The following is an 18,471-nucleotide window of genomic DNA, read 5'->3' on the forward strand; positions in this document are numbered from 1 at the left end:
AGAAGGTACAAACATGTTATTTTTAAAATTTTGGTCATTACTTCAGGAGACTGTCCCTGCTGTGTTGGTGTGAGTGATTTGGAATGTTGTATGTTATCTCCTCTGAAGTGCTTTATTTATCAGGTTATTTGCTATCCTTCAGAGACCCCTTCATTTTCAGTTTTCTGCTTTCACTAAATTGCAAAGTAATCTCATTAGAATTTATAATTAGATCTGTAATTTTCTAACTCATTTCGCTGATATGGGAACTGAGGCTTAAAGAGATTGGATCCTCTGCTGCTTGGTGTCAGGTGTAGAAAATTTTTCACCTGCTTTACTGTTCTTTCCATTATAAAAGTTTGCTTCTACAGGGTGCTTTCTTTAAAACTTGCTGTGATAAAATGTTTTTAAAATCATAGTGCTCTCTTACATGTGCACGTTGTTCTCTATCAAGTTAAGCCCTCATTAAAAAAAAAAAAAGTTGTTTTAAAAGAAAGTTATTTCTGGCATGTCTGTAGAGACCTCTAGTGGATGGTTTAAAATTAAGCCGCTTCCACTGGGGCTTGACTTTATGATTGATTTCTCTCCCAGGGAGTTGTTGGTGGAGTGACTGGAATAATAACAAAACCTGTGGAAGGTAGGTTGAGAACATTTCCTTCCTGTGTAAAGTCTGAAGAGTTGATACCTGGTATACATAAGAGATGTAATTGCTACTAGGTATTTGAGAGAAATTCTGACTAATTTTATGTTCATAGTCTTAAATTGTTATTTAAGACTCCAAAGGTGGAGAGGTTAAGTAGCAGACTCTATTTCAGACTCTGAATGCTATTTTCAGCAGGGCCGTAGTTACACGAGATTCCTTGGGACTCTCAGTAGCAATTGTCTCATTTTAAAAATCTTATTAAAAACACATTATTTAGTGCAATCCCTATCAAAATACCAGTTAGCTTTTTTTTGCTGAAATTGGCAAGCTGATTCTAAAATTTTTATGGGAATTCAGGGTACCCCAAATAGCCAAAACAATCTTAGGAAAAAAGAACAAAGTTGAAGGGCTTACACTATCCAACTTAAAAACTTACTATCAAGTAGCTAAGCCAGGTGGTACTGCAGTACAGACAGACATGTATATCAATGGAATGGAACTGAGATTTCAGAAACACATTTTTACATTTATGGTCAATTGATCTTTGACAAGGGTGCTAAAATAATTCCATAAAGAAAGAATAGCCTTTTCAACAATGGCGCTGGGACAGCTGGACATAAACATAGAGCCTATATATGGCCCAGCAGTTCCATGCCTACGTATATCTCCTGGGGAACTGAAAACATATATTGGCTGAAAAATTTGTACCGAAGTGTTTATAGAAACATTATTCATAATAGCCAGAATGTAATAGCAACCCAAATGTCCATCACCTAATGCATGGATAAACAAAATGGGGTATAGCCATTCGACGGGATAGTATCCAGTTATAAAAAGAAGTCAAGTATTGCTATAAGTGCAAGATGGATGATCCTTGAAAACATGATTCGAAGTGAAAAAAGCCAGTCACAGAAGACCGCATATTATATGATCCCATTTGTAGAAAATGACCAGAATAGGCAAATTCATACAGATAGAAAGTAGATTAGTGGTTGCCTAGGTCTGCAAGGTGGGGAAGAAAGAGGTAAATTGCATAGGACTGAGAGGAGGGTTGAGGGGGAAATGGGGAATGAGTGCTGTTAGGCATGGGGCTTCTATTTGAGATGATTCAGATTTTTAAAATTAATTGTGGTAATGGTTGCACAACTCTGAATGTACTGAAAAACATTTGATTTGTATACTTTAGTGGGTGGATTATATGGTATGTGAATTATATTTCAATAAAGTTCTTATACTTAAAAAACAAAGTATACTGCTTGAAAAATCTTCTAATGGTTGGCAAAAAAAAGAAAAAAGAGAATTTTCTCTGGTCAGTTCTTAGACCTTCCAGTCACAGATACTGACTGAACTTCTGGATCAGTAGCTGTAAAGCTTGAGTGTGCCTTGGGGTTACCTTGGGGCCTTATTGAGACACAGACTGCTGGCTGGGAGTGGGGCCTAATAACTTGTTTGTTGTTTTTTTTTTAAACAAATCCACACTTTTATTTATTTATTTTTCAATACTCTTAAGTCCTTCAGGGGTACAGCATCACACGGATTCTGTGTCCAGTGGCTTTGGCAGGAAGGTTGCTTCGGACTATGGCACAAACCACGCCACTGCTTCCATGAGCATGAGTTACCTTTCCCCAGATGACTCTGGTTTTACTCGGTTTTCCACCAGAGTTATTGAGCTGTTCTTTGCTTTGTGCACATAAGCACATCTCTTCCGTAGATGGAATTCAGTTTCATCTCAGGCATAAATACCTTCAGTTTTAGGAAGAGCTGTGTGCTCCCTCTGGTTCCAGAGACTCCACTTTTAGCCAGCAAATATGGCCTTGGACCACAGCCTCCTAGACATTTTGTTGTTTTAAAAATCCTATTTCCAGCAGGCCTCCACAGGCTCCAGGATGTCTGAAAGAATAACTTGCATTTTTAACACACTTTGAGAACCACTGTGTTATCACGTTGGGATTAAATTTAACTTCTTTAGAAAGCCAAATTCTAGAAGCTTCCTGGGTAAATCAGTTCAGAGATTGGCTGAGGCTTTTGTTGAGTTCAAATTTGCTTATTTTAAAATCTTTATATTTCCACTGTCTTTGGTTTCATGAAGGTGCCAAAAAGGAAGGAGCTGCTGGATTCTTCAAAGGAATTGGAAAAGGGCTTGTGGGTGCGGTGGCTCGTCCAACTGGTGGAATCATTGATATGGCCAGTAGCACCTTCCAAGGAATTCAGAGGTAGTGAAGTACATACGGTGCACAAGATATGTGTCTATGTGCTAATTGTTGCTTCAAATACATAACTAGGTTAAATACTTTGCTTGCTTTTAACGACCTTAAAGTCTAATTGAAACTTTTGACAAGTTCTCAAGGTAAAGCGCCTCCAGAAAGGAGTGATAAGCGACTTTTTTTTTTTTTTTTTATAGCTCGGTTTCTCTTTGATTCATCAGATGTTTATTGGTTTTTGCTATGTGCTGGGCACTGTGCTAGACACCCCGGATCCAAAGCGTGGATCACCTACTCCCTGCCTTTATTGCTTTGACATTTTCTATTCTTTATGAAAAGGTGGGAAAACTTGGAGTCATACAGACTTGGTTTGAACACTTGTCACGTTATTTTTGGCAAGTTACTTAAAATTACTCTACCAAATACTGATATACTATGTTATGTAGTTCAGGGTTTAATCAATGTATATATTTGTATTATTTTGAAAGCTTCTCATGTGTTTTCTTATGTGTGTTTATTCTGCTGCCTTACACAGGGTGGCAGAATCAACCGAGGAAGTGTCCAGGCTCCGTTCTCCCCGCCTGATCCACAAAGACGGCATCATTCGTCCTTACAACAGGCAGGAATCCGAGGGCTATGATTTATTTGAGGTATAAATTCTATTCTTCACGGTCATGAGTGAAATTTACTTTTAAAGATTTCTAGGATCAGGATTTCATGCGTAGTTCCTAAGGTTCCTGATTCATGAACTTTTTTAAAGATTAGAGAACGTGGTTTGTAGAGTACAATTTTGTAGTTGTTTGTTTTATTATATTAGCATAATGTGTTAAATGGGAAAAGCTGGTCTTTTTTTTTTTTTTTTCCGAAACAGGATCAAAGCTTTTAGTGCAGAAAGGGTAATGTTAGAAGAAGTCATAAGCTTTACTACCATTTGTATGGTAGCTCATTTAGTTCACATTATTAACTTTGGTCCCCTGCTTTGTAGACAATTGCTGGAATTTCACTGCTTCTTTTTCTCCCAGCCAAATTAATTTATCTGGATTACATTGTAAACCTAGATTTATTTAGGTAAACAGAAGCTGGAGGAGAGAAAAAAAGATTATGTACAATTATAGTCTTTTTAAACCTTAAAAATTGCCTTAAGAATATTTTTGGCTTTTATTTTAGTTTTAATTTTACTGTATTTAAATAATACACACATGTATAAATTGCTACTCTCCCATGACTAGCTTTCCTCTAAAATAAAATTATTAATACTTTCCTACTTGGACTTTAAGATAAAATGACTCCTCATTGTTCTTAGCCTTCGGTTTTTATAGTATGTGATTACATTTTTATCTTTCCGCATGCTTCTAACCTGATTTTCTTTCTTTTTCTGCCTGCACAGCAAGAACTGGAAATACAAGAGTAAATGTTTCCTATACTGCTACTTGATTTCATCCTTAAAAATCAGAACAAACTGTGGTATTAATTGACTGTCCAGGTTTATTTAGAATGAGAGTCCATTTTAATGAAGTTTTCTTTACATCTCTCACGCCTGTCTGAACTTTTTTTGGTAGTGGCTTCACTACAGATAAAAAAATGGTAGTATTCCTGGTGATACTGTGCAGGAATAAAAGATAAATAAAAAAAAAAAAGAAAGGATGCAGGAAATGAGCTCTTTCCCATTTAATTGGTGGGACACTTTATGTCCTCACAAGTGGACACTTACTATCATTTTGAAAATTTCATCTTTTCTTATGGTATTCACGTGCATTTCCAGTAAAGTTGGAAAAAAAGAACAATGCTGAAGTCCAGTCTATTGTGTGTTCTTTATGTATGTGAGTCCAGATGATAGGATTATATACCTGTGTTTCACAAAATCACCCTCAGTTTACTCAAGTTACAGGACGGTGGGACAAATGTTCTAATATTGCTCTGGGTCTGTCCCTGGACCTCAAATAAGGGTTGGCACATGAATTTTGAGAACATGGTCTTAATCTTGTTTTCTTTTTCAACTTGCTACTCCTTCTAGGTAAATGACAATCATTTCTCTTTTTTAAAAATTATTTTGTTGGGGGGGAGGTAATTCGTTTCATTTATTTATTTTTATTTCTTAATGGAGGTACTGGGGGTTGAACCCAGGACCTCATGCACGCTAAGTATGCACTCTACCTCTTGAGCTATACCCTCCCCCCCATTTTCTAATTATTTTCTAATTATTAGTAATTTCTAAATATATTCTTAGCCTTTAGCATTTCTACTTTATAAAAATTAACTCTCCTTGTTGGTTATGCTTATTTCATAATTATTAGTTTCAATTAATGTAAATAGAAGTTGAATATGTAATTAAGCAGGTTACTTATGTGCCATTTGAATTTATAGATGTCTTTATTTTTAAAAACCAATCCTTTCGCTTTTAAGTCTGTAGAGTGGATTCATTATCTTAATGAAAGCAAAAAAATTGTAAATTATTATTTTGAAATTAGTAGCCCCATAGTTAATTTTCAAAATAAGTTATATTTTGATTTCTCTTTTTTTTTTTTACTAAAGATAGAAATGTTTTGACTCAGCAGTGTCTTGTCTAGCAGCTTTCATGCTTCCTCCCAAAATTGAAACCAAAGTGTAAACTTATAGAATGAAGCTGTTAATATTCAGCTATTTAGTTGGATTATATATTGTTTAAACTATAGTTTCCAAGAGAATAAATTGAATGCTTCATATTTAAAACAAGCACTTTAAAAAAGAAAGAATGACATCCAAAGACCAGCCTAAAACTATAGCTGACAAACTTTTCTTGTGCCTAGATAATTGAGGGTTGGCAAAAATGTCACGGCACGTACAGTTTCTGTGAGAATCAAGCTCAGTAACTAATTCCAGATGCTGTCTTTAAATCATCACTAATAATTATTCTTCCTTCTTAGGTAAAAGTAATGATTTCTGATTTTCCTGGGTACATTGCAATTTTAGTGAGATTTGACTTTTGGAAACTCTTATAACTTGTTAAAGTTTTTTTCTTTACTTATTGTTTACTTTTTGTTTGTTTAGCTCTTTATGTTATTAATCTTTTCCTTGTGATTTCTCTTTTTTACAACTGCATGTCAGTAAGCACAAAACTTCAAGACACTTTATTATTTTAGCTAAATATAATCATCTTGTCTGATTTATTAGTTTTTGTTAAGATTTCAGAACTGAAAGAAATAGAATGATTGTACATTAACAAGAGGACTTGGCAATTCTTTCCCATGGGTAGCAAGGGTAGGCCTGGGTAATTAAGACATTTAGGCTGTTTCATCCCTTGTACATCTTGCTGTAATCGGTTAGTTGGGTACAAAGTATTTGATTATCTAGACTGTGCTGGATACACAAAAGAAATGAGGCTTCTGCCCTTAAGGGACAAAGTATAACAAAAGTGTGTAAGTATTAAAGAGCATTAGAGGGTAAAATTATGTCCTCCTAGTGCTTATTGTAATGTAGATACATTCTAAATAATTTATTTGGGAATCTTTTGATTTATCTTATTTTCTTTTTCTCTTGAGTATTACTTTATATTCTTTAATTTAATACTTTACTTTGAAAGTTACTAAATCATATACCATGTTTTCATAGGATATATTCTGCTTATCCTCTGTTCTCCTAGGATAATTACCATTTATGCACACATATATATGATATTTATATATATGTATATATCCAGTTTTTATTTAATATTCATCTTGGTTCACATAGTTATGATTACATGATATTTAAAATGGTGTTCCTTGCTTTTTCATTTTAATTATATTTTTCCATGTCCTTAGAAATGCTTCATTCTTTTTTTTTTTTTTTTTAGAAGAAATGCTTCATTCTTAATTTTTGCCTTACCATCTGTTGAGGGAACCTTACGTTGTATATTTGACCATTCTCAGTTCTTGACATTAAAGTTGTTTCTGTTATTTTACTAACAGTAATAATGCTGTGATAAACGTCGTTATACGTATTGCTTTTCAAACCTTGTATTATTTCTTTAGCATTTACTTGAAAAAATTGAGTGCTTTTGCTAAATATTGTAAATTCTTCAAGTTGCATTTTGGAAAGAGAGTGAATATTTTATCAACTAATCTGCCACAGTGACCAAATATCTTAATCTGGATCTCAGAATGTAGTGAATTTTAGAAGTACTGAAAACATGGTTTCTATAATGTATTATGGTGATAAATTATACTTTAAAAGTCTCAAATTATTTAAAGCACAAATCCTGATAACTAATGAAAATGTGTACAAGATGGAAAGTGGGTAGTTCCTTGTATATTGCTTCTCAAAACTAAATATTTTAACCTATTAAAATTTCAAAGCTGAAAATAAACGTGCTAAATTATTATATTCATTTCCCGTATTCTCTTTAAAGGGATTAAGATATAAATGTTAAAAGATACTAGCTATTCACATGTCAAAATGTGGAGCAAGTGACTGTTAAACTCCACTCCTCTCTGAGGTTCATTCTGCAGATGAGACCCCGTCCTTTGGGGATGCATCTTCCTTGTTCGTGGCTTTTCCTAATTGTCAAGGAATGACTGGGAATCAAGGATCTTTAAAAAAAAAATGTGTATTTCAGTACTGAAATAATAACAAGTGTACTTTCTCTGCTTGTGATTATTATCGACTCTATTATCCTTTTGATAATATTGGTGTTGTATTCTTGGTTATAAAATGCTAATATCATATTTATTAGGTATGCTTATGTTCTGTATTTTTGTATTTAATCTCATCTGATTTTAAATTGTGTATTATAAATAATGTTAATAATATTTCATTAGCATTAGTTATAAAAAGTAACTTACTGATTTTTATTGTGTATTGACTGAAGTCACAATAGTTCTGACATAGTTGGAAAAAATAAATGTATTTTAATGTGCTGCTATTTATACTTGAATTATTTTATGCTTGTAATTGTCTTTAGGAATAAATTGTACCGTCTATTTGAAATCTTAGAAATCCTTTGTGTTTGCGTTAAGATTGTCATTACATTTTCTTTTCTACCAGCAATATAATTCAGTACATACTTGTAGTTCTCCTGCATGTTTAATGTATAAGACCAAATATTCAAAAATATTAAGTATCAGTTATCTTGGAATTTTATTATGTGTATATCGACCTCTCTGTAAATCGGTGATTCTTAACCTTTGAGAAGGATCACAGACCCCTTAAAAAAATCTGGTGAAAAATGTGAACTGTCTTTTGAAAAAAGTTCAGAAGCACATTTTCAAAGTATAAAACTTTGTTTTATGGTAGTTCATAGACCTCTCAAAGTCCGTTCATGGACCCCAGGTTAAGGACCCCTGTAATGTTAATGTCCAGTTTTATATTAATGTACATTCATATTAATGAAAATGTGTGATTATTTCTGGCAGATATTTTTGAATTGCTATGTTATCACACAACAGGATGTATTTTACTAGACGATCACTTAGTAAGCATTTAATACTTATTTGTCTTTTAAGGCACAGTGGAAGTTAATTTATAAATATACTATGAATATTTTTCCAGCTTCATGTGCCAGTGTGTAGAACTATGCTTTTGTTTCTAATAATTTTTATCCTAACTGGCACTGTTATCTAATTAGCTAATGTAGAATTTTGGAAATACTATTTGGATGCATGTACAACCCAAATCTTGAATCTTGTTTTCTTTTCAGAATCATATCAAAAAGTTAGAAGGAGAAACTTACCGATACCACTGTGCTGTTCCCGGAAGCAGGAAGACAAGCCTTATGGTTACAAATAGGTATTGACTTCAAGTGACGTTTTTTCAAGTGCTAACTATGTAGATTGTAAGAATTTTAAAGATTAAAATGGCAGAGGATTTATAAAATTATGCTTCAACTACAAAATGTTCATTGTCATGGAATCATAAAAATACAGAACTAGATAGATCCTTTGAGATCATCTCTTCTGACCCTCTCATACGAAAATGAGACTCAGCGTAGTTCAGGGGCTTAACCATGTTACACAACTTCGAGAGACAGAGTCTAGAATGGCCTTTGTAAGTGCAGTGGCGTTACCATTATATGTGAATTAAAACGGTGAATTCATGAATCATTTTTTCTCACGGCTTTATTTTGGGTGATTAGCATACCTTTTTAAAAGGGTGGTATTATTTCTGTGTGCTTCACTTTTTTCCAAGTATCTTGGGAGTGGTAGATAATTCTTCCCAATAAAAGAACTTATTCTAACTTTATTTTATTAGGCTTATTTTCCTGATATTTACCTTACATCACTTATTCTAAAATGGCAATTATAGATTAATAATTTTTAAAATATTTTAATTATGCATTTTTGTAGGACTAAGGCAAGCCCTTTCAGTAGGCAAAATCTGCATTAAATTCCTTACTACTGCCCTTAAATATATTTAGATGGGAATGAGAGAAAAGAAGGTTAAAATGATAGGATTCAGGCTTAAACCTACAAGCTTTTTCAAAGAGAGAATTATTTAGTCCTCTGATTTGTTCATTAATTAAGAAGTAAAAATAATCACAAAACAATTAGTGTAAAATGTGGTTTTTACAGATTTGACAAGCAATCTTTTATTTCTATGTCCTTGACAAGCAATCACTTATTTCTATGTCCATAATTTTATGTTGTCTCCATTGGATTAGACCAAAAACAGTGTTTATCTGTATTGTGTATTGTAGTTAACTTCAATGGCAGTGTATTAATTCATTTTAAAATTGTATGCCTTTTATGTGATTCAACACTAGGCAGTGGAAGCCAGTTAGGTTTTTGGGGGGGGGGGTGGTAATCTTAAACACTTTAGTACTTACTTGATTTAGGCATTTTGTAGGAATATTAATGTGTACATTGTACATATGGTTTTCTTCAAGTAAATTGAAAAGTCGTAGTAATTTGAAATCTAATCACTTACAGAGTTTTTTCAGGAGGCAGTTAGAAAAATAACATTCCTGACCTGAGCAGTGACTTAGTCCCCTTGTAGCTTTAGTAGGCGCTGACTGGAATGCTTTTTGATTACGAGGTGGTTACCATTATGCTGATCTGGTTGACCTTTAATGATTACATAAATATAGCATTTTTTCCAAAATCAGTATTTTAAAAAATAACTCTAATCTTTTATTGCTAACATTAGGCTTATTCATCACATATACTATAGGTAAGGAGTCAAGAGAATGTTAAATGGCCATATAGTAAATATTCAGGCTTCCAGGGCCATTCTTTGTTTCCTAACTACTTTCCTTGGCTCTTTTAGTGGGAAGATAGCTGTGAACAATATGTGAATGAATGGGGATGGCTGTCTCCCTGCAAATTTTATTTACTAAAACAGGTCATGGGCTTGATTTGTCCACAGGTTATAGTTTGCCCACTCCTGATATAGATAATAATTGAAAAGATGAAAATAGCTGGTCCCAGTATTTTTTTTTTAAATCATTTTTTAGAAGCGAAATGCAAACTCTCATGAACTAAATTTGTTAAGCTGTGGCTCCACTAGTTAGTCCTCCCTCCTACATGATATTTTACTGTAGTAATCTTCATCAGGAAATTGTTCCCTGAGCAGGCTTTTTTTTTTTTTTTTTTTAAACCATCTGTCTTAGTCATTTTGGGCTGCTCTAACAGGGTACCATAGACAGGTGGCTTACACAACAGATATTAATTTCTCACAGTTCTGGAGTCCAGGATCAAGGTGCTGGCAGATTGTGTGTCTGGTGAGGGCACATTTCCTGGTTCATGAATGGCTGTCTTCTAGCTGCGTACTCACATGGCAGAGGGGCAAGGGAACGTTCTCTGGCTTCTTTTATAAGGCCACTAATCCCATTCATGAGGGCTCTACGTAATCACTTCCCAAAAGCCCCACCTCCATTACCATCACTTTGGGGTCAGGATTCAATATACGAATATGAGGGGGATGTAAACATTCAGTCCACTGCACCATCAGATATATGACAGGTACAGGGACACAGAGCTGAAAGTTACGTCTTCTGTCCCCTCCCCATGTAATGGGGAGACCTGCCAATTATCAATGACATCACAGTGTGACAATGTTACAATGATGTACAGACTCTGAAGACAGGGGAAAAACTCAGTCTAGTGAGGTGGCAACCAAGGTCAGGGGAAAGTGTTAGCTAAGGAGGCTTTCTAGCTGAGGAGGTTCTTGAGCTGAGTCTTACAGTGAATAGAAATGTCCTTGGTAAATAAAAGGCACGATGAGGCATAAAACGGTGGCACTTTGAAGAGTAAGGAGTAGTTTGGAATGGTTGGATAGTAGAATGTTAGTGAGGACGTGTTGGGAGATGGGTCACGAGTCATAGGTGTCTCCTCATGCTGTCTAAAGAGTTTAGGTTTTATCATTAATGTGATGGAAGATCACTAATTTTTTTTTTTTTGAAGTATGGACTGTTATTTTGCTATTCAGTATTGCAGCTTTTCACTCGGGGGTATATGCACACCATACACACATACAGCTCTCTTTTTCCTTTCCCAGGTTTGCAAACAAGAAGTAATACGATGAGGTTTGTAGTTCAGAAAGATCTCTGGAGGCAGTTTGATTGGAGGAGGCTCAGAATGGAGGCAGGGGAGCCAGTCAGAGACCATATTAGTTTTCTCTTGCTGCACAACAAATTACCATAAAATTAGCAGCTTAAAGCAACAGACTTATTATCTGTGTGGGTCCGGAGTCAGGTAACAGCGTGGCTGGGTCCTCTGTTCAGGGTCTCACAAGGCTGAAATCAAGGAGTCAGCTTCCTTCTGGAAGATCTTGGGAAGAATCCCCTCCCAAGCTCATTTCATGTTGTCGGCAGAATTCAGTTCGTTGTAGTTGTAGGACCGAGACCCGTTTCCTTGATCTGTCAGCTGGGCGGCTGCCCTCTGTTCCTAGAGCCACTCACGTTCCTGGTCATGTGGCTCTCTCCATCTTCAGACGAGCAGCTGCTCTCTGAACTCTGGCGTAGGGTCTCTGACCAACAAGATTAGGTCAGGCCCACCCAGATAAACTTTCTTCTAAAAGTCACGTGTGGCTTATAACAAAACCTAATCTTGGATGTGAAGTCTATCATATTCGTAGTCCTGGGGATTATATGGGGCTATATACCAGAGGGCGGGTGATCTTGGGGACCATCTTAGAATTTGTCTACTACGGAGACAGGCGGTTACCCTGATAGCAGTGGTGAGGGCCTAAACGAAAAATGAGGGCAGATATAAGGGGGTAGAGACCAGCGGCTGGTGGGTGATTTAATATGGAAGAGAAGGGACTACAAGATGACTTACTGGTTTTTAACCTGAGTATTTCAGGGGAAAGATGATTTGTTTTGTTTTTGTTTTGAACTTAGTTTGTCATAGCTTTGAGATATCAAAGTAGAGATGCCTCTGTAGTCAGGGAGACATACAGATACAGACAGGTATAGGTGTAGATAACTGGGGTTTGGATAAAGACCTGGAGCTGAGACCTTAGACACCACCCTGAGAGAATATGTTGAACAGAAGACCAAGATTTGAGCTCTGGCCAACGGTGCAGGAGGAAGAAAATGAAGGAGATGTAAGGTGGCAGGAGAACAATAATGCTGTTGGAACAATCAAGAGTAGAGTTTTACCTTTAATGAAAAAGAATATGAAAACGAATATATGCGTGTATGAGCATGGCTGGGACATTGTGCTGCGCACCAGAAGCTGACACGTTGTAACTGACTGTACTTCTTCAATTTGGAAAAAAAAAAAAGAATAGTTTTAAGACAGTCTGAATGGTGAATTGCCTTTGACAAGTGATTTGTAATAGTTACCTTCAACTCGCAGCTCTGCCATCTGATTCTCTGCTAGGCAGGAGGCAGGGGGAGTGGAGTCCACTTCCTGGAAGCTGTTTGGAAGGTGTAAGGGTGCAAGCGCATAGTCTGGGGATGGGGACGCTGAACTTCCTACAGGGCACAGCACAGCCCCAAACATGCCCAAAGTTTCAGCAGCAGGGTGCAGATAAATAGAGTGCCAGACGTCTGTATCAGCCCCCACTCCCCACTGGTCCCAAGTTCATTCAACTCTACCTTCCAAACATCTAGAATCTAGCTCTTCTTTTCACAGCCGCTGCCTTAATTGAGGCTCTCACTGTTTCCTGATTGGACTGTTACAATCAGTCCTACCTTGAATTGTCTACGCCCATCGCTCCTCCATTGGCCACAGCTCACTTTATCCTGTCATCTCCCATTGTCTGTAGATTATTAGGTTAATGTCAAAATTTCTTAAAAGCTCCCCATCCCCCTGAAAAAAAAAAAAAAAAAAAAAAAAGCAAGCCTTTAAAGATCTGATACTAAGCTAATTTTCTCACCTCTGTATATATCTGGTACTCCAGCCACAGACTTCCACATTCCTGAAATAAGTCTTCCCCCTTTTATAACCCTATATACATTAATGCACTGTTCCCTTTGTCTGGAGTGTTACTTCCCTTTCCCACCTAGAGACCTTGTTCTTTCAAGAATCAATTCTTAACGCCACCTATTTCAGCAGCACAGTCAGCCCCTCTCTCCTGGGCTGCAAAAGAGTTTCCTGCACCCACTGCCATGGTGCTTTCCTGACTGCAGCAGCATTTATCTACAAGTTTGTCCCCCTTCCAGCCTGTGAGCACCTCTCAAGCAGAGACCCTGTTTTCTTTGTTGCTTATGAAAAATTCTCCTTTCCTAGTTTTGTTTTCTGTAATAGAAACTTTGGAATGAAGTCTAGTTACATCAGTAACTAATCTGGATCCCACACTGGAAAATCAATGTGGATGCCCTTTAAGGGTTCTGTGATTTTTTTTTAATTGCTATTGAGTAAAATGGGATACTCTGTGATACAGTGTTACAGTGTTCAGACCTGATATTTGTTAGTGGGTCTGACGTGACATTTGAGGTCTGTGACATTTCCTGCACACTCTTTCTTGATTAGAAGGTGTACGTGATTGACAGTAAAGAGCAATTAATAATTTTCCAAGTAAAACATTTTCAGGGGTTACTGCCTTTACTGCTTCCCAGGTGAGAGTACAGCCTGTTCCTTATGTGTTTCAAAGAAAATGATTTCAGTTTTCTGGTCAGTTTAAAAAGAAAACATGACACTTCTCTGAATTTTGCAAGACTGGCAGAAGGGGAGTCTTTGGCAGTCTCCTTGTGAGTTGGTAGGTGCCATGTTTGCTCTTTATTTGACTTATCCAGGCTTTTTTTTTAATTTATATGAAGCATACTCTTTGTTAGTGCTAGGTTACGTTGCTTACCGAGCAATACCTATGTCGTCCAGCAGAGAGAAACAATTAGAATAATTAACTCCCTGTCACTACCTGCATGCTTTTGTCTTGTAAAATAGGCGAGTGTTGTGCATAAAGGAAGTTGAAATCCTAGGCCACACGTCCGTAGACTGGCAATACCCGTTTGAGGATTTTGTGCGTTCTCCTAGTGTCGATGGAAATCTGCTCAAAATTTCAGTTGAGGTAAGAAAACGTGACTACACACCTTTAGAGCCAAGAGTTTGTTAAATGAATGGAAACGAATACTTTATGACTCTGTTGTACACTTAACTCTACAAAATGTTTGAAGGATTATTATTATTATATGCTGAAATGTAAGGAAAGATATTTGTTTGTGTACTTTATTTTCTGACAGTGTTTGTGTTGAGTGAAATATCAACTCTGTCCACTGATGCTTCCTTTTTGGTAGAACAAAGCATTAGTAAATAGAAGGGTTTCTAAATTTTCATATGGATACTACTTTGCTATAATCTTAGATACTTCTAAAAAGATTCCCTTTTTTAGACTTTTAAAGAGGCTATTATAAATATTATGTCTGAAACACTCATGTTTAATAATACTTGGCATTTACAGAATTCTTTTACATTCTATAATATATAATATGTTTTCATGTGTTTCCTCTCCATCATTTTCTAAGGAAGAACTTTTTAATTACATAAAAAGTAATTAGCAAAAATGATATCCCATCTTTTGCTTGGTTCTCAGACTCATTTTTCCTTGAAATGTGTAGTTTTTATTATATATAATATAAATTAAATTTCACCCCTTTAAAAAATGTAATTATTCCAAAGATGATAATTTCCATAATACATTTCTTCCTAAACAATAATGACATTATCTCTAATATTGAAAACTGTCTGAAAAACATTTATCATAAAAAACAACAAGTTCGTACTGTGTAGCACAGGGAACTATATTCAATATCTTGCCGTAATTATGGTTTAAAAGAGTATGAAAATGAATATATGTATGTTCCTATATGACTGAAGCATTGTGCTGTACACCAGAAACTGACACAACATTGTAAACGTCCATAAAAATAAATTTAAAAATGAAAATTAATAGTTAGAGATGTAACTACTATTGTCCTTTAACTTACATTTACTTTGATTTTTATATAAGTTTACAAATAAAAGAAACTATGATGAAACTATACCATCTTGCACTTCAGCCTTGCCTCCTTGTAGAGCGTCAAAATTTAAAGAGTGCCTTGGTGTGGGAAACACAGTTTTCAGACTATGAAAGACTGTGTCACTGTGCAATATGTGTTACAGATTCCTCAGTTACCACTTTTCTTTCACATCAGTGGTGAGAACTGACTCCATGTATTTTACATTATGTAAGAATTGTATCTATCAGCCAAGGAAATGAAGGAAGGGTTTTCTGATTTGTCAGATGTGGTGAGTTATCAAGTGGTATTCCTGTAGGCTGTTTATCATCCCCTGCAGAGAGCCATTATTTTATGCAGATAGATACATACTCATCCAATTTCATAAATTCTAACAGCTTGCACATGGAACCACTATCCTTGTACCAGAATGATTTATTTCTTATCTTACCTGAATATGTGTATTTGGTTAGTCTGCTGGTTATAAAATAGAGTTGACATTTAAGCATTCAATTAAAGGTTATAATTTTTTTTTTCTTCCCAGTAATAATTTTTTTTTCTCTCACTGTTTCTTTTGAAACAGAAACAGGGTCTGTTCCACAAAAAGGACAGTGCCAATCAAGGCTATGTTCAGAAAATTTACCTGCAGGATACCATCACGGCAGAGGTAAACAATTTATTTTAAAGAACGTCCCCTCAGTTGTTTGGCTGAAAGATGAAAAAAAAAATCTGACATAATTAATAATACCCATTATTTTTCCAAAAGACCTTCCACTTAGAACTTTGGATGGATATATAAGCTTAAACTAATAGGCCGTGGGCTTAAATCAGGCAGAAGGGTCTTAGCATGACATGTATTGACTGTGTATTCTTTGGACCTGTGTGCAGAGCTCACGTTCTTGACTTTGTACCTTTCTATTCCTGCACATGAGCCTGTCCTTGTCGTTACCGTTCATGGCAAACATTTTGTTTTCCAGAGAGCGTGTCATGCCATTGAGGATGCGCAGTCAATGAGACAGCAGCAAAAACTGATGAAGCGGTCATCACTGAAACCTCTCAGGCCCCAGATACCATCTTAATCACAGGTCCCAGGGGGCTGCTGCTGGGCGCGAAACCCATCACGGTCTTGTCTGTAAACCACTCCTCTTTATCTTGCTATCTTCAGCTAAAGAGAATTTTTCAAGGAATCCTTTAGTTTTAGAGTTCTTTTCCAGAGTAGTTACTGTTGGATTTTCCTTATTCCCCTTTAGTTTTGACTCTGATTTTGTAGCTGTGTGTATGTGAGCAGTCCCCTTTGATCCTGCCACCCGGATAGGTCAGACTCTTAAAGAAGTACCAGTTTAAACTCAGTGAAACTTCGATTAATGTCAAAATTGCAAAACAAAGGCAGTAGGCTTCTTTTTAATTACAATCCTTACTGAAGAATAAGAAAGGAGCTTAGAAGACTAGTGTTCCCTGAGAGGTTTCAGACAAGTCTTTGGGCAAATGTTGGCTATTTTGTTTAAGGGTAACTTGTTCGATAATTGAAACGATACAACATTTTTGGTAAACCAGGTAATTGACCTAAGAGAAACCACTGAAGGGAGAAATGACATGTTTCCTGTTTTCTTTTCATGAAAACATTATTTTCTCCTGATAAAAACATGTTTTGCTTAGGTGCTTATTTTTCCTCCTTCAAGACGTGGAAAATCAAGCCTGAAAATATCTACACTGTGTCCTCTCGGAGTTTTGAAACTTGTTTACTTGCTCTTTCAAGGTGAACTTACATGGCACAATTATAATGCGCTGATGCATGAAAATGTTGCACTTTAAGTTTTTCAAGACTCAGAAATATGAAAGGTTCGATATTTTTTTATTTCCAGAAGTTGTTTTTTATAAGTTGAAAGATATTTAAGGGCATCGTAAGCTAAGACTTAATTTTAGTGTATAGCTACGAATGTATTTTAAATACTTAGCAGGAAGAATGAAAAAAATCTCTAGCTGCTTTATATATAAATAAAATAAGGCATCTACCAACACTGTGGAACGTAACTGGTAGCTGTGTCCTCTGAGGGCAGGCCTCTGAGAATCAGTTCAGGACACTTACTTTTGACCTTTTCTGCGTCTCATTTATTCTGGTCAGAGATATACTGCCTATTAAAGTTTTGGGGAAAAGTGCTCAAAAATATTTAATTTCTTTGGCTGAATCTGTAAATTTGCTCATGGTTTTTAACATGGTATTTACCTCAAATCACCAAATTAATGATGAAATGAAATTGTAGACGCACTTGGTTTGCTCTGTTTTTGTTAATGTGTGGTTATGTTTCTACTATCCTTATTCATGCTTTTTTTAAGACTGGCCTTAAAACTTAAAAATATTTTTCTAGTTATTATTTACTGTTGACTCCAAAAAAGAGAGTGAAGTAGCTAATGCCGCAAATATTTGATACCGTACGGTGGTCTTTACCTTTTCAACATCACTTTGTTTTTCTCTGAAGAAAAGTATCATACACAAAACTTGTAATTTAAGCAGAACTTCTGTGTCGGTGGTTAATTGCAGTTTATTCAAGTGTAGTAATATTTTATGGCTTTAAAACTGATCTAATCAGGAATTTGAGGCATCTGATTATATTTTTCATATGAATCACAGCTATTGACAAGGTCCTAAGTATTTAAGAAATTATACTGACGGCATGTACAAAACATTGAACTAAATAAATTAATTCATAGAAACCTATAAATTCATTATCTCAGTTGGCTTAGAAATAAACTTCCAGATATTTGTGCTATTTTTGTTTGATTTAATCCCCTGGGACAGAAGGAATTCATTAGTAAAGTATAATAATGTCTTCTGTGTTTTTTAAAAATGATTTGAGAGTCAATTGCTTGCATATGAGCTACTGAGAGAAATAAAACATTTGGTGTATTGTTTACAGGTGTGAAAACTTTGTGGGTTTGTGTTAAATATTCAATAACATTTGCTTTGACTTTTTTTTTTTCAGATGCTTTTACGTTTTATGTCTTTCGCTTCTCTTCTTCCATCCTTTAACAGTGAGATGTTAGATTAATAGCTATGGAGAGCTCTGAAAGGTAATAGGCAGGAGACGGCTTTCCTGGGCACGTGGGGCCCCTTTACCACACTGGGGGTCTGTGGCATAGATCTGCGGCACTGGGAGGACACAGAGAACAGATGTGACCCTGGGCCCAGCTGCCACACTGTGAAATTACCACTGCATTTGCACTGAGGCCGTGCCTCCCATGCTTTCTATCAGTCACCAACCTATGGCAGGGATGCCGGGGCAGGCCCACTCCTGGGAGACAGGGAGCTCCTCTGACAG

At 35.9% G+C, this 18,471-nt stretch overlaps 1 protein-coding gene and 1 pseudogene across 6 annotated transcripts in view; one reads left to right on the forward strand and one right to left on the reverse strand.

Annotated features, from left to right (window-relative positions):
- VPS13C (vacuolar protein sorting 13 homolog C) overlaps nt 1–18,068 on the forward strand; it is a 157,441-nt gene extending 139,373 nt beyond the window's left edge. For 4 of the 6 annotated variants that reach the window (XM_031452951.2, XM_064485545.1, XM_031452952.2 and 1 more), the window contains 7 exons: nt 571–616; nt 2,712–2,835; nt 3,359–3,473; nt 8,477–8,565; nt 14,106–14,229; nt 15,738–15,821; nt 16,132–18,068. In XM_031452951.2, coding sequence (XP_031308811.2) covers nt 571–616; nt 2,712–2,835; nt 3,359–3,473; nt 8,477–8,565; nt 14,106–14,229; nt 15,738–15,821; nt 16,132–16,233 — 684 coding nt within the window. In that variant the 3' untranslated portion in view covers nt 16,234–18,068. Of the gene's footprint in view, nt 1–570; nt 617–2,711; nt 2,836–3,358; nt 3,474–4,210; nt 7,768–8,476; nt 8,566–14,105; nt 14,230–15,737; nt 15,822–16,131 lie in introns of those variants that run through there. The other 2 variants (XM_031452953.2, XM_031452954.2) reach the window with 1 other exon arrangement.
- On the reverse strand, nt 2,137–2,459 carry LOC116153421 (large ribosomal subunit protein eL33-like; annotated as a pseudogene).
- Nucleotides 18,069–18,471: the final 403 nt, after the last annotated feature.

The sequence above is a fragment of the Camelus dromedarius genome, chromosome 5 (assembly GCF_036321535.1).
Source record: "Camelus dromedarius isolate mCamDro1 chromosome 5, mCamDro1.pat, whole genome shotgun sequence".
Classification (NCBI taxonomy): domain Eukaryota; kingdom Metazoa; phylum Chordata; class Mammalia; order Artiodactyla; family Camelidae; genus Camelus; species Camelus dromedarius.